The following is a 15,426-nucleotide window of genomic DNA, read 5'->3' as shown; positions in this document are numbered from 1 at the left end:
ATAAGGCTGCAACATAACTTGAAAAAAATGGGGTCTGAATACTTTATGAATATACTGTATATATGGCCATATATCAGATCTATGTAATCAATAAACAATATCAAAATAATATTGATACATGAATTTCATATATAAATGTTTATTGATGTCTTAGAGGTCCAGTGTAATGGATGGCATTGGACCTTTATGATTAAAATTTGACCCCAGCACAAATGCCACTGTGTAAACCACGATGTATTTATGCAGAAGTGTTTGTGTGGTCTGCATGTGTGTCATTTAGGAAAAAGCCTTTGGCACGCCCGCGCCTTCTGTTGTGAGTACTGTTAGGTTTCCTCTGGCATCTTGGTCCTTTTCAATGGCTTCAAAAAGAGATTTAAAGTTTCCAGCTCCAAAACCCTAGTGGAATGGAAAAAACAAAAGTCAGAGGTTTAACGGTGTGTTTTTCTGACAAAGAAATTACATAGATTAAGCAAAAAAACATATTCACCCTATTTTAAAAAGAAGCCCCGGTCTTATAATATGATATTTCAGTGTGTGCCATATAACGACTCTTTCTCATATTCCTAGAGGGTCTTTTTCAAAGTTGTAAATGTCTAGTCTTTGGACATTTTCTCCCATCAAAAGCTTCAAATATGCCCCTAATAAAGCTATAGACCTGTTTAGATATGCATTCACCACTGTTTCAAGTGCTCTTTATACTGTATATGTTATTTGCCTTCCTGTGTGTAAAGACAATTGATGATTTAACCCTTGTGCGACCTTCAGGACATTTTTGTCTTTTTCATTTTTGTTTTTTCGATCATTTTGGTTGTGTTAATGCCAATGGGACAAATTTTGCCAAAGGTGTGTATTTTGGGGGGAATTTTCATATTTCAACCTCAGTTCCTATAATACATCTATAATGCACTTGTGTATATAAAATAGTTACACTCAGGACCTTCAGGACAAAAATGTCCCCATTGAAACCCATTAAAACTGCAATAGTGCCATTAAAGTATAAAATCTTGAATTCTATGATATTATGCTTTCATTCTGGAGCCCTGGCTTCAAAATGTACATTTGTAATATTTTCCACCAGATGGCGCCATTTCTCACATGTTTAGCCTATGGAGCAAATACAAGCTTTTCCCCTATTTACTGTTTGCTGTATTATAGAGCACTGCAGGCCAACTGAATAAATGAAGCTAAAATTGTATGTGTGTGTGTGTTGGTATGGATGTCAGAGTGTTTTGTATGTGTGTATTGAGAAATGTGTGTGTGTGTGTGTGTGTGTGTAAAAATCAACAGTGGCATTATGTAAACAAACTGGCATTTAAAGGGTTAAAATCCTGAAAATGAATGAATATTTGGAAGTTATGATCAGGACTGATGCTGGTTAAAATTAACTAATTGAAAGTGGAAAATAATACTAATATATATTATTATTATGGCAGTTTTTTGACACGGACATTTTTGTCCCCTAAGGACCTCTGAGTAACTTTTTTTATTGACGCACAATGGTGAAAGTTTGTGGTTATATAAATGTTCCCTGCCATTTACCAAGCAGGGCTTGAAATATAATGTACTGTTTTTCAGATCTATAAATGTTTTTGTTTTTTTGCCTTCTGATATCTAATGTTAAAGTTATTTTTGTGGACTAATGTACTTACAAAGTGATTGTTCCTCTGGATCACCTCCAGAAAGAGCGTAGGTCTGTCCTGCACAGGTTTGGTGAAGATCTGGAGCAGGTAGCCCTTATCGTCAAAGTCAACTAAGATTTTTAACTCCTGGGTTAAACAAAAGAAAAATACAGCTGGATAAGGGATATCGTTAATAGTTCAAATCTGGAAAATGTTATTTGGAAAAACATTCAAATACGTCAAGTTAAGGAATATCTTGGCTTCTCTTACCTGCAGTGTTTTGAGGTCTTCCTTCACTTTGATCTTCGCCGTCTTGAGTTTCTGTCTCAGAGTGTCATAGTAGGTATCAGGAGCGGACAGGAACTCCAGTCCTCGAGCTCTGAGGTTCACAATCTATTTCACAAAAAAAGGGTTAATGATTTTTGGTTTGTTTTGCATTTTACCCTTTGATTTAATCGGAATTAAATAACTTTTAAAGGGGTTTGTCATTAGGAAAATGTACCGCTTGAATGATGTCTGACGTGTTGAGGGCTATATGTTGAACCCCTGGGCCTCCGTTGTAGTCGACATACTCCTTTACAAATGAATTATAGAGTTAAGAAAACATAAAAACACTAAACACACAATCAATCTTGATCATGTGCATTTTGCCCTGCCATGTTATAAGACCATTTTTAGAATGGTTTTTAGTTAAGAATTGAAATCAACATGAAATAAAAATTTACTCTATTTTCTATATTAACCACGTGCGACCGCACGTCCACATGTGTGGACGTTGTATTTTGGCTTCACTATACACAACACATAATTTAGGTGAATTTAAACCGACTGAATACTGTTCGCAAGACTCTTCACTGTCATTTAAGGGTTAAACTTCTGGCGCACCGCATCACGTGACACAACAGCGTGACATCGATTTACATGAAGCGCTCCAACAGGTGCAGTGCCAACAAAAGTGCCTCTGGTAAGAAACCTCTTGAAGTTTTTTGACTGAAACCTGTTTGGTTGTAAAGAGTAGAGTCTCTAGTTTTGTTTGATATGCCACTTTAAAAAATCCATTTATTTTTCATGCGTCAGCACGCTGATAAACATGATGTCCACATATGTGGAAAGTGGGACCATATCCTCTCAAAAGTTGAAAAACATGTTTTTGTTTTTGTTCTTTTCTCCCCTTTTTCACCCCAATTTGGAATTCCCAATGCGCTCTAAGTCCTTGTGGTGTCGTAGTGACTCACATCAATCTGGGTGGCGGAGGACGAATCTCAGTTGCCTCCGCGTCTGAGACCGTCAATCCGCGCATCTTATCACGTGGCTTGTTGAGTGCGTTACCGCGGAGACGTAGCACGTGTGGAGGCTTCACGCTATTCTCCTCGGCATCCATGCACAACTCACCATGTGCCCCACCGAGAGCGAGAACCACATTATAGCGACCACGAGGAGGTTACCCCATGTGACTCTACCCTCCCTAGCAACTGGGCCAATTTGGTTGTTTAGGAGACTTGGCTGGAGTCACTCAGCACACCCTGGATTTGAACTTGTGACTTCAGGTGTGGTAGTCAGCATCTTTACTCGCTGAGCTACCCAGGCCCCCCAAAAAACATGTTTTTGTTATTTTGAATAGTTTTCATGGTTGGCAGTGATTGGATGATACTGTCCATTACTTTTATTTATTTACTTTTTTTTATTTTATTTATTCAGCTTTAAAGAAAATCAGCTGTAATGTCTGTAATGTCTCAAAAACATGAATAACCAACACTCCTGGATACATAATAAACTATTTGATGAAAAGACAGACTTTCTGTAGCTTGAAATTACTTAAAATTTCACAGTGTAGTCCCGCTGTCCACACATGTGGGCATATATTTTTAGGAAAATTATTTGCTCTAGAATTTCTTTATTCATTTATTTTTTATTAGGTGCTACTAATTACAAAAAAGGAAAAAAAGGGAAATGGAAAATGCACACAGCAGTCACGCGGGGGTCTCAGGAGGTTAATATAAAGTCTTAATGTAAATGATTCATGTTAATCCGAAGATTAGTCTGTATCATGACAAATGTCAAGGTCTCTATAGTAAGTTTACTTAAAATTATGAGACATACTGTATTCCTGAAGAGAAAATGTATTTGTTTTCCATTAATAAAATTTAGTTAAAAGTTATTTTAATATCTAATGTTAGTGGAAACATTCCATTATATTATTGAATGTTTTTATTAAAGTATTTTACGTGTCATTCTTGTTTAATATAGCTAGTAACTATAACTGTGCAGAATATGATGTCACAATAATTGACCAGGCCAAAGATTTATCCAGGTCATACTTCACCACAAAATGAAAAGAACAAAAAATAAATAAATAACTATTGTATTTTGTAATGATAGACCGATATATCGGCCACACCGATTAATTGGCTGACTTTTGGCCATTTTGCCATTATTGCCATCAGCCAATTAACAGAAGTGTTAACGTCTACCAATAGATTTTTCATGAATAAACAAATTTGAGTAAATATACAGATTTCGGTATCAGCATTGACCATTGAAAAACCCATATTGGTTGACCACTAATATTTTTTTTTCTTAATTCTGTATTTTGGAGGGGGGGGGGGGGTTCTCCCCTTTTTCTCCCCAATTTGGAATGCCCAATTCCCAATGTGCTCTAAGTCCTCGTGGTGGCATAGTGACTCGCCTCAATCCGGGTGGTGAAGGATGAATCTCAGTTGCCTCCGCATCTGAGACCGTCAATCCACACATCTTATCATGTGACTTGAGCGTGTTACCACGAAGACATAGCGCATATGGAGGCTTCACGCTATTCTCCACGGCATCCATGCACAACTCACCATGCGCCCCACCGAGAGCGAGAACCACATTATAGTGACCACGAGGAGGTTACCCCATGTAACTCTACCCTCCCTAGCAACCAGGCCAATTTGGTTGCATAGGAGACCTGGCTGGAGTCACTCAGCATGCCCTGGATTCGAACTCACGACTCCAGGTGTGATAGTCAGCGTCAATACTCGCTGAGCTACCCAGGGCCCCCCCTATTTTGGAGGTTTAAATTTCCTTAACTGCCTTAATTAAAAATAGTGTCACAATGCAAACAAAATCTTAATGGTACTCAAATCATCATTTTGCAACATCCAGGTTCATGTTTGTCTTCATAATCTTTCATTAAAACGTAATAACTTGCTCTGCCTCTGAAACGACATTCCTTTTCTGCTGACATCACGTAGCCAATCAATTTTCCATCAAGTCCCACCCTAAATTTCTTTCTTCTCATTAAATGTGCTGTTTCTCTCTCAAATAATCCATATAATGGAAGTAAAATAGGTTGTAACTGCTGTTTCATATTGACTTTTGGCAAGATGTCGATCTGTTGGTAAAACCTGGATTTGTGATTTCTTTTTCCCCGGTGCCGGTTCATTGATGGGCATCTTGATGGTTTCCTCATAATTTGTAACTACGATGGACCTGAGAGCGCTGTACTCTGTGTGGATCTGCTTATCATCGATAGACCAGAACCTGTGGAACATCAGACACTTCTGATACCTGCAGAGAGACAGACAGCAAGAGAGAGAAAGAAAGTGTTATTTTTCAAAGACGTTTCCTCGAATTTGTCACATTGACTTGTTTGTTGGATGTTATCCTCACCAGTCCGATACTGGCACCATTTTATCATCTGGCTGATTTCCCACGATGTGATCAATAAAGTTTAAGTGTCCTGGTGGCCTGTAGAGAGAGAACCTCAAATGTAAATCCATTGTTTTTCATGTTTTTAAAAGCCAAAACACTCTCTATGTAACATAAGTACATAAACGTAGGCACTTCTAGCAACATAAATTCAATTTCACTTGTTGTGTTCCTAAATATGTCAGAAAGCAATGTGTAATGCAATCCAAGTACTTGTTGGATTCTCAGCATTGATGCAAACAGCATTAAAAATTAGACTGCTTCTATGGTCAAGTTTCAAAACAGGGGTGTGGTGAATGGAGCTTTTGGGAAACCTGCTTGAAAACAATTCTTTTTGCAATTCTGTTTAGTGGCGCAGAAAATAGACCCCTCACAACGGGATTGTGCACTTGCAATGCATTGGTCAAGCATTTGCGCACTAGAGTACAGTATATTTCTTGCCTCTCATATATCAAATTATTTTAGAAGCACAGTTATCAAAGTATAAGCTCTGTTATGGGAGGTTTCTAGTAAACACATTAAAATCACTCACAGTTTTGGTAACAGAGGGTCTTTGAAGAGCGGCTCATGATATCCAGGCAGAAACGGACCTTTATACGACCCCATGTACTCAATAAACGTGTGTGTTGTGTCCCCATACTACACAAGAAAAAATCAGATATATAATGTTCACTAAGAAAACACTACAAATGTGGTTCTTGTAGTAACATCTAAGTATATAACATAAGTAAATGTGTGTTTATGTCTCTGTACAAATAGCATGTTGACTATTTTCCTGGCATACTGTTTGAATAACGGCATATTTGACTTTCCCGTCAGAGTCTTGCTCCACCCAGGGCTCTTTGACGATCACGGCTCCTCTCTCTTTGGCTTTCTGAAAAACACAAGCATTTTAATCTTCATTTGTCTTCAATACATGCACAATCCTGAAGGACATCACAAAAGAGACCTCTTTAATATCTTTATTGTCTCTCCTAGACAGCTATGAGATCAAAAGGAGACTTTTGCTGAAGTCTCCTGATGTTTCTCCTGAGCAGAAGACCCCAGTAATCCCACCTGTGTCTCTTTAAGTTTCAGAAGGGATCTCAACAATGTCTCAAATTGTGCTCATAATTGCCAAGATACTAAAGTCTGCAGATCTCAAAATGAACTCAATCATTCCTCATCAAATTCTACCAAGATTAAGTAATCTGATTTATGCTATTGACAATAATTGGATAGCACTATACTCCTACTATACAAACGGTATCACCCGCTGATCGTAAGCTTCTGAAGGGCACATAGACTTGAAGTATCGAGTGTAGATAGAGGGATGCAGAGCCGGTGGCTGTTCTGTAAGCGAGCATCACTGACTTAAACTTAATGCGAGCAACCATGGGCAACCAGTGCAGTTCAATGAAGATAGCCTTGATGTCTCTTGGGCTCATTGAAGACCAGTCGTGCCGCCACATTCTGGATTAATTGCAGAGGTTTGACTGTACATGCGGGAAGTCCTGCCAGAAAAGCATTGCAGTAGTCCAATCTAGATATAACAGGAGCCTGGACAAGGGTTGTGCGTCTTCCTAATGTTGTACAGTGCTTATCTTCATGATCAGGCTGTCATTGTGATGTGGTCCGTGAAGTTCAACTGATCATCAAACACAACCCCAAGATTTCTGGCTGCCCTGGACGGTGTAATTGTTCACAAGTCTAGTTGAATGGTAAAGTTATGATGAACTGCAGGGCTTGCTGGAACAACGAGAAGCTATTTCTTTTAGAATTTCAGAAGAAACCACTGAGACAAAGTTTGAAAGAGCAACAAAAGAGCAACCTCTGAGCGATAAAGTGTTCTTCTTGGGACGTTTCAGTGATGCTGTAATTTAGTGAGCGCTAAGGTGTCTACTAGTGGTGGATGAGAGAACTGCAGCGTCTCCTCTTGTACAGCGCACAGACAGGAATGACACTGACCATGAGGATAAAACAACAGCTCACCATCACTAAAAAGTCACAGTCTTCCACCTGAAATGCTACGTCCTTTACCCCGTCACCATGTTTTACAAGATGTTCGCCCATTTCTGTGTAAGAGAGAGATGTTTATTAGCACTTTTGTGTATCACAATTTGATTATGATAGTTAGCAAGTGCACTTAGCAGGCTGATTTTATGAGAACATTTCACCTCAAAATCAAAAGAAAGAAATTATTTAGTATTAATTATTATATTTAGATATTTAGATATTTCTATTTTATTATATTTTGCACTGTAACTAGGGTTGTCAACTTTATCACGCCACAAGATGCCACCCTGGGCAACTGCCCATGTCGCACATGCCTAAATCTGCCACTGCTTTGAAGCCCCAAAAAGTACATAACGGCAGCATAAAAGTAATCTATAAGACTCCAGTGGTTTAATCCAAGTCTTCAGAAGAGATAATTATAATTATAATTAATAATTTTATAATAATAATAATTTTATTTATCACACATTTGCACATATACAGTGAAATTCTTTTTTTTTTTTTTTTTTTACATATCCCAGCTAAGCTGGGGTGAGAGTGCAGGGTCAGCCATGTTATGGTGCCCCTGGAGCAGATAGGGTCAAGGGTCTTGCTCAAGGGCCCAACAGTGGCATCTCGGCAGTGCTGGGGCTTGAACCCCTGACCTTCTGATCAATAACCCAGAGCCTTAACTGCTGAGCCACCACTGCCCCTCTAACACTGATATGATAGGTGTTAGAGAGAAACAGATCAATATTTAAGTCATTTTTATCATAAATTCTCCTCTCTGCCCAGTAGGGGGCGATATGCATTAATAATGTGAATCGCCAAAAACAGAAGGAGGAGAAAGTGAAGGAAAAAGGATGTAAATATTGATCTGTTTGTCACCCACACCTATCATATCACTTCAGAAGACATGGATTAAACCACTGGAGTCTTATGGATTACTTTTATGTTGGATTTTGGAGCATTCCAATTTTGGCACCCATTCACTTGCATTGTATGGATCTACAGAGCTGAAATATTCTTCTAGAAATCTTAATTTGTGGTCTGCAGAAGAAAGAAAGTCATACACATCTGGGATGGCATGAGGCTGAGTAAATGATGAGAGAATTTTTATTTTTGGTGAGCTATCCCTTTAAGAGTTCTGTCATCCTATACAGGTATACCACCCTTCTGGGGGGGGGGGGGGTTGTCATGTTATGCGTCTGAATGACATTTTTGTAATACTTATTATTCTCAAAAGGTGACTCTCTAACAGTATTACAGTAAAAAAAAAAAAAATATTTGATATAAATCTGCATAAATTAAAAGTAGCACAACAATTACTGCCATGATTACTTTAAATGTACATTATTATTTATTTATTTTTTATTTTTATTTTTTATCTTGCTTAATTGTCATGAAAATCATGTCGTAATGCAAAAACCAAACCGAAATGTTCCTAAAATAGGCTTTAATTCCTTTACGCAAAATATAATTTCTTATTTTTTACTTATGATATTTGGGGGTGACTCAGACATGTTTTTGACAGCTTTGGTGAGATTCATCTTAGAACACTTCTGAAGGCTTTTGAGAGAATTGATCAGTACCTTTATTTCCAGGGTTCAGGGCAGACTCAAACACAAATATTATCTGTGAAAAGAACAAATAGGCTACTCAAACTCTGTGAGGTGCCTTTTGACATGAAAGTACGGGTTTGATAATATAAAGGTTTCATAAAGATCACTTCTCATCTGTAATTTTAATACATTAAAGGAATGTGTGAAACACACCTTGTCCTGTCTGATGGCGTGAGACACCACCTCTCGACTGCCCGTCTCCAGTCCTCTATACGCCATCATCTCGAAGCCAAACTTATCACAGTAGAACACTGCAGCCTAGATGTGGACAAGAAAACACAATTAAATCACTTGTTTTCTGGGTTAAATGCAATGGAACAACAAAATGCATTGACAGTTATGCTTTTGCCCCACAGACTTACATTTATGCATTTGGCAGACACTTGTATTGAAAGCGACTTACAGTGCACTTATTACAGAGACAATTTCCCCAGAGCAACCTGGAGTTAAGTGCCTTGCTCAAAGACACAATGGTGGTGTCTGTGGGGATCAAACCAGCAACCTTCTGATTACCAGTTATGTGCTTTAGCCCACTACACCATCACCACTCCGTTGTAAGGATATAACTGTCAATGCATTTTGTTGGGACAAGTCAAAACAGCATATTACATAAGATGTTCATAGGGCGTGACTTATTTTGAATCCCAGAACTGTCCTTTAGGTTTAAGATGTTGATATCTGCCCTGTTTTAATGTCCCTTTTTCTGCTCAGGGCTCAAAATATCAACAGCTTATTTTAAACTGTCTGACATCGAATAACATCACTAATCAAACTGATTTCTGAAGCATTACTACTAAACAAGAACTCTAATCTGAGGGACAAAAACGTACTGAAAAATATACCTGTTAGACAATTAAATAAAGTAGTGCACCTTCTGCTTAAAACAAGTGGAAATATATGCAAATAACTAATAATAAATGTATATTCCACATTCTAAAGGCATCTCCTAAATAATGTTTAATAGGAGGAGAGAAAGATTGAATTCTCACTCAAGTGGTCAGATATGGTCACGCGTTGTTTACTGTGTAAATACTGTCGCTTGTCAAGATCAGATGAGATGAACTCTTGCATCACTCTTGGATTAAGATCACATTATTGATTACATTATCAAAGAACTGTTCTACACTCATCTGCACAGCATAATGATTTATAATTTCAGATAATCTCTGATAATGTGATATTAGTTCAGATGAACTGAAATACTCTTCATTTATTTTAAAGCCATTTTAAAATGACTGAAAACTTAAAACAATAATAATTGTGCCACTGAATGTAAAAAAAAAAAAAATATTCACTGATTGGCTGAAAGCTTAAGTTCAATTTAGCTACCTCTGTCATTTTTATCAATTTATCTAAAAGTATCAAAATGTATCACTTCTGAAAAGTGCAAAATGAACTTTGTGAAATTGTCTCTGTAGACATTAAATCATTAATGATACTTTCACACTGTCATAACTCATGTCTTTATACACTCAGCTCATTCTGCTTTTAATAAACACAGTAAACTCACCTGTTTGGCGTTGCCCACCCAAAATGTCACATGGTGAAATCTGACAAATTTCCCTCTCTCAGGCTGAAGCATAAAAAATAAAACGCACAGAATGTATGATTTTTAATAGAGAGAAATACTTCAATAATACCATGTTAATAGTATTGTAGTATTTATAGATGCAAGCAGATGTATCCAAGTGAAATGTTAAATATCAGATGATAATGACTGTTGAACACCACCTAAAACAAACAAACTGGTGAAATGATGCACATTGAGTATAGAAAGTTAATCATTTCAGAATCGGCAGTTGTAATACCTTCTCTCCTTTGTCTGTGTAGGTTGTCTAAAGAGAGAATACAAATCATGTTATGTTTCTAAATGAATGTACAACTTTTTAATTGATTTAAATAGACATTTTTACAGAATGGCCTGTAGCAAACATACTATGCACGGATTGTAAACTTGTGAATAAATCTGCAAATACATAACAGGATATCACCTCTCTGTTTTACATCGTTAGTTTAAAAGTATAAATGAATGAACATTCATTCATTGTAATCTGTATGATTTAAGGCTTTAAACAGATTTTGTGTTTCTCCAGACTCACCATGCTGAAGCTCTCAATGGGCTTCTGATCATCAAAAGAACTCTCATACACAGATACAAGCTGTTTTATGTGCCGTGCTGATTGGACAACAGGTAAAACACCCCTTTCCTCCACACACACACACACACACACACACACACACACACACACACACGTCCGAGCACTTCCAGAGGTGAGGGTCATCACTTTATCTGTTTAACACATACTGTCACATCTGCAGTGCATTAATGAAGTTACAGTATAACTGAAGTCTATAATCTGTTACATTGTATCTGTTAGAGATAGAACAATCCACAACACATTCATTGTACTTCAAAGAATACCAAAACATTACCATTTCCAAAAAGCATGGTATTGCCATGATACATATTTACTATACATACAGTATGTACTTTCTGGAATGTTTTAATTAGTTTGTTCAGCTGCTGATGTGTGTGAATGCAGTTGTTATCTGCTAAAATTAGTCTGGATATGCGTGTACTTTGACATTTGAAATAAATGAGTATGGAGGAAAATGTGGGTTATTTATGTCCAATGTGATATAAATCTACAATTTTTAGAATAAATGTGAACTTCAGCCTCTCAGTAAAATGCCTCCATTTACCCACTAGAGGGAGTTATAGACATTAGATGTCTCACACATGTCCTGAAACTGAAAGTGCCTGAAAATCCATTGATACAGTATATTACTGGCATGAATATGATCATTGATGTTGTTCTCCACTTTTAAAATAAAGGATGTTCTTTGTAAACATTAGCTGATTTGATAGTAATGTGGTATTACTTAAAAAAAACATCAAACAGAATATTCAGGTGCTTTTTTGATCTTTAAATGTTTTGATGGCCTACAGAAGGAGATATTGTCTAGAATGATCACATAATGTAGGTAATTTACAGTAATATCTTTCCCACTACAAACAAAGAAAGCCTGTGAAATAACTTTTTGCACTCATAGTTTTGAACTTCACTTTAAGGACACTGAAAACAGCAACCCACCTTTGTCCCAGTTTAACATTACATAGTTTGTCATGGCAACTGCCCGGAAACAAGGTAAAAAGCCATATGACAGATAACAAAACTCATGTTAAAGGAATATTCTGGGTTCAATACAAGTTGAGCTCAAGCAACAGTATTTGTGGCATAATACTGATTAACACACAAATTAATTACGATTTGTTCCTCCTTTTCTTTAAAAAAAAAGCACAGATGTGTGTTCCAGTGAGACACTTACAATGGAAGTCAATGGGGTACATTTTTGGAGGGTTTAAAGGCAGAAATGTGAAGATTATAATTTTATAAAAGCACTTACATTGATTCTTCTGTTAAAAGTTGTTTAAATCGTCATTTTAGGGTTTTAGGGTTTGTTGACATTACACCATCATGGTAACAAAGTTGTAAAATTGTCTATATCTTTCCACAGATGCGGTTAGTAAGTGATTTTCTCACAGTAAAATCATGTTAACACACATATTGTTTATGTCTTGTGTCTATACTTTTGAAACAGTGAGTATTTTAATGTTTACAGATTGACCCCATTGACTTCCATTGTAAGTGTCTCACTGGAACACACATTTGTGCTTTTATAAAGAAAAGGAGGGACGAGTCGAAATTAATTTTTGTGGTAATGAACATTGACACAAATGCTGTCCATTGAGCTGAACTTATATTGAACCTGAAATATTCCTTTAATTTAGTGCTCAAATTGAAGGGGTGCTGGAGGGATCTGGGACCCCCCCCATAGGAAATTAAAAATAGACACCCCCTGCTAATGCTAACCCAATGCACCATCTATCACTAGAAAAGAAATATTATTTTACAGCATGTATTTTTTTTTTTTTTTTACCCAATTTGGAATGCCCAATTCCCAGTACGCTTTTTTTTAAGTCCTCATGGTGGTGTAGTGGTTCACCTCAATCCAGGTGGTGGAGGATGAATCTCAGTTGCCTCCACATCTGAGACCGCCAACCCGTGCATCTTATCACGTGGCTTGTTGAGCGCGTTGCCATGGAGACATAGTGCTTGTGGAGGCTTCACGCCATCCACTGCGCCATCTGCGCTCAACTCACGTGCCCCACTGAGAACGAACCACATTATAGTGACCACGAGGAGGTTACCCCATGTGACTCTACCCTCCCTAGCAACCGGGCCAATTTGGTTGCTTAGGAGACCTGGCTGGAGTCACTCAGCCTGCCCTGGATTCGAACTAGTGAACTTCAGGTGTGGTAGCCAGTGTATTTTACCACTGAGCTACCCAGGCCCCATTTTACAGCACGTATCTTGGCTAGTTTTTGACTCCAGCCAGGTCTCCTAAGCAACCAAATTGGTTTGGTTGCTAGGGAGGGTAGTATCACATGGGGTAACCTCCTCGTGGTCACTATAGTGTGGTTCTTGCTCTCGGTGGGGTGCGTGGTGAGTTGTGCGTGGATGCCGCGGAGAATAGCGTGAAGCCTCCACATGCGCTACGTCTCCGTGGTAACGTGCTCAACAAGTCACGTGATAAGATGCGTGGATTGACGGTCTCAGACGCGGAGGCAACTGAGATTCATCCTCAGGGGACTGTGAGGGCCATGGCAAAACCTTCAGCTTGTGCCTCTTGAGGTCGTCCATTGTGGATTTTGAGGTGTGTTTAGGATCATTATCCTGTTGTAGAAGCAATCCTCTTTTCATCTTCAGCTTTTTTACAGATGGTGTGATGTTTGCTTCCAGAATTTGCTGGTAATTAATTTAATCCATTCTTTCCTCTGCCAGTGAAATGTGTGCCACTGGCATCAACACAAGCCCAAAGCATGATCGATCCACCCCCGTGCTTAACAGTTGGAGAGGTGTTCTTTTCATGAAATTCTGCACCCTTTATTCTCCAAGCATACCTTTGCTCATTGCAGCCAAAGTTATATTTTAACTTCATCCGTCCGCAGGACTTGTTTCCAAAATGCATCAGGCTTGTTTAGATGTTCATTTGCAAACTTCTGACACTGAATTTTGTGGTGAGGATGCAGGAAAGGTTTTCTTCTCATGACTCTTCCATGAAGGTCATATTTGTGCAGGTGTCACAGTGCACCACTACTCCAGAGTCTGCTAAATCTTCCTGAAGGTCTTTTGCAGTCAAACAGGGGTTTTGATTTGCCTTTCTAGCAATCCTACGATTGAAGAGAGTTCTCTCTGAAAGTTTTCTTGGTCTTCCAGACCTCAACTTGAGCTCCACCGTTCCTGTTAACTGCCACTTCTTAATTACATTATGAACTGAGGAAACGGCTACCTGAAAACGCTTTGCTATCTTCTTATAGCCTTCTCCTGCTTTGTGGGCATCAATTATTTTAATTTTCAGAGAGCTAGGCAGCTGCTTAGAGGAGCCCATGGCTGCTGATTGTTGGGACAAGATTTGAGGAGGCAGAGTCTGTATAAAGCTTTGAAATATGCATCACCTGGCCTTTCCAAACGATGATTGTGAACAAGCCACAGTCCTAACAAGCTAATTAAGGTCTGAGACTTTGGTAAAAGTTATCTGAGAGCTCAAATCTCTTGGGGTGCCCAAACTTTTGCATGGTGCTCCTTTCCTTTTTTCACTCTAAAATTGTACAAAACTATAATAATACACTAATATTGCTTAAAATGTTGAAAAGAATGTTTCATCTTTAACTTTATGCCTTTTGGAGATCAGTTCATCTTCTACTCACTTAACTATTCACAGCAACAGAAATGACCAGGGGTGCCCAAACTTTGCATGCCATTGTACGGTATTGTATTCCAACAAATATTACAGTATAATCCTGTGCTTCCACCATTCCCTTGTGCCGTCCAAAATGTATAATCTGTATTGTATTGTTCTGCTTTTTGCACTCTTTTAGAAATTTCTACATCTGCATAAGTTTCTCATTACTTTTAAAAAAGATGCACTCTATTCTATTCTATTCTATTCTATTCTATTCTATATAGAATAGAATTATTCTAATACTAATTCTATTTTTTTTTTTTTTTTTTTTTTTTTTGGCTTAGTGACAATATAAAAGCTAATTATGTAATTTTGCAAACAGTACGTCTTTACAATATCACTTGTACTATTTTTCTCACACAGTATCAGTTGGTCTTTATACATGAAAATATACAGAATAGCTGTTTTTATATCTCAGGAAGTGGGTCCCTCGCAAGAGGGACCAGCATATTTGGGAGTCCTTAGCATCAAAAATGTAAAAATAAAAATAATAATAACCCTCTATTCTATGATATGCTTGTTTAGTCTACTCTGTGTATAATTCAGTCCATGTCTATGATGATGTGAACCTGTTAAGATCAATCTTAACTCTTGAAACCTCTTGAGGTATCACACAAATCGATTCATACACACACAAATACACACACACACACACACACATATACACACACAAATACACACACACACACACACACACACATATACACACACAA

General features: G+C 37.8%; 1 protein-coding gene across 1 annotated transcript; it reads right to left on the bottom strand.

Moving 5' to 3' along the window:
* Nucleotides 1-123: 123 nt before the first annotated feature.
* LOC127433338 (4-hydroxyphenylpyruvate dioxygenase) lies at nucleotides 124-11,111 on the bottom strand. Its single transcript, XM_051685147.1, has 14 exons — nucleotides 11,005-11,111; nucleotides 10,714-10,740; nucleotides 10,416-10,478; nucleotides 9,059-9,163; nucleotides 8,876-8,918; nucleotides 7,281-7,363; nucleotides 6,094-6,183; nucleotides 5,842-5,948; nucleotides 5,271-5,348; nucleotides 5,006-5,168; nucleotides 2,122-2,193; nucleotides 1,890-2,012; nucleotides 1,650-1,766; nucleotides 124-396 (listed from the first exon to the last, which is right to left on the bottom strand). Exons 1-14 carry the CDS (start codon nucleotides 11,005-11,007, stop codon nucleotides 277-279), a joined length of 1,194 nt encoding a protein of 397 aa, XP_051541107.1. The 5' UTR covers nucleotides 11,008-11,111; the 3' UTR covers nucleotides 124-276.
* Between the last annotated feature and the right edge of the window lie 4,315 nt (nucleotides 11,112-15,426).

This window comes from Myxocyprinus asiaticus, chromosome 4, assembly GCF_019703515.2.
Source record: "Myxocyprinus asiaticus isolate MX2 ecotype Aquarium Trade chromosome 4, UBuf_Myxa_2, whole genome shotgun sequence".
Lineage (NCBI taxonomy): Eukaryota > Metazoa > Chordata > Actinopteri > Cypriniformes > Catostomidae > Myxocyprinus > Myxocyprinus asiaticus.
This window is presented reverse-complemented; position numbering and strand designations above follow the sequence as displayed.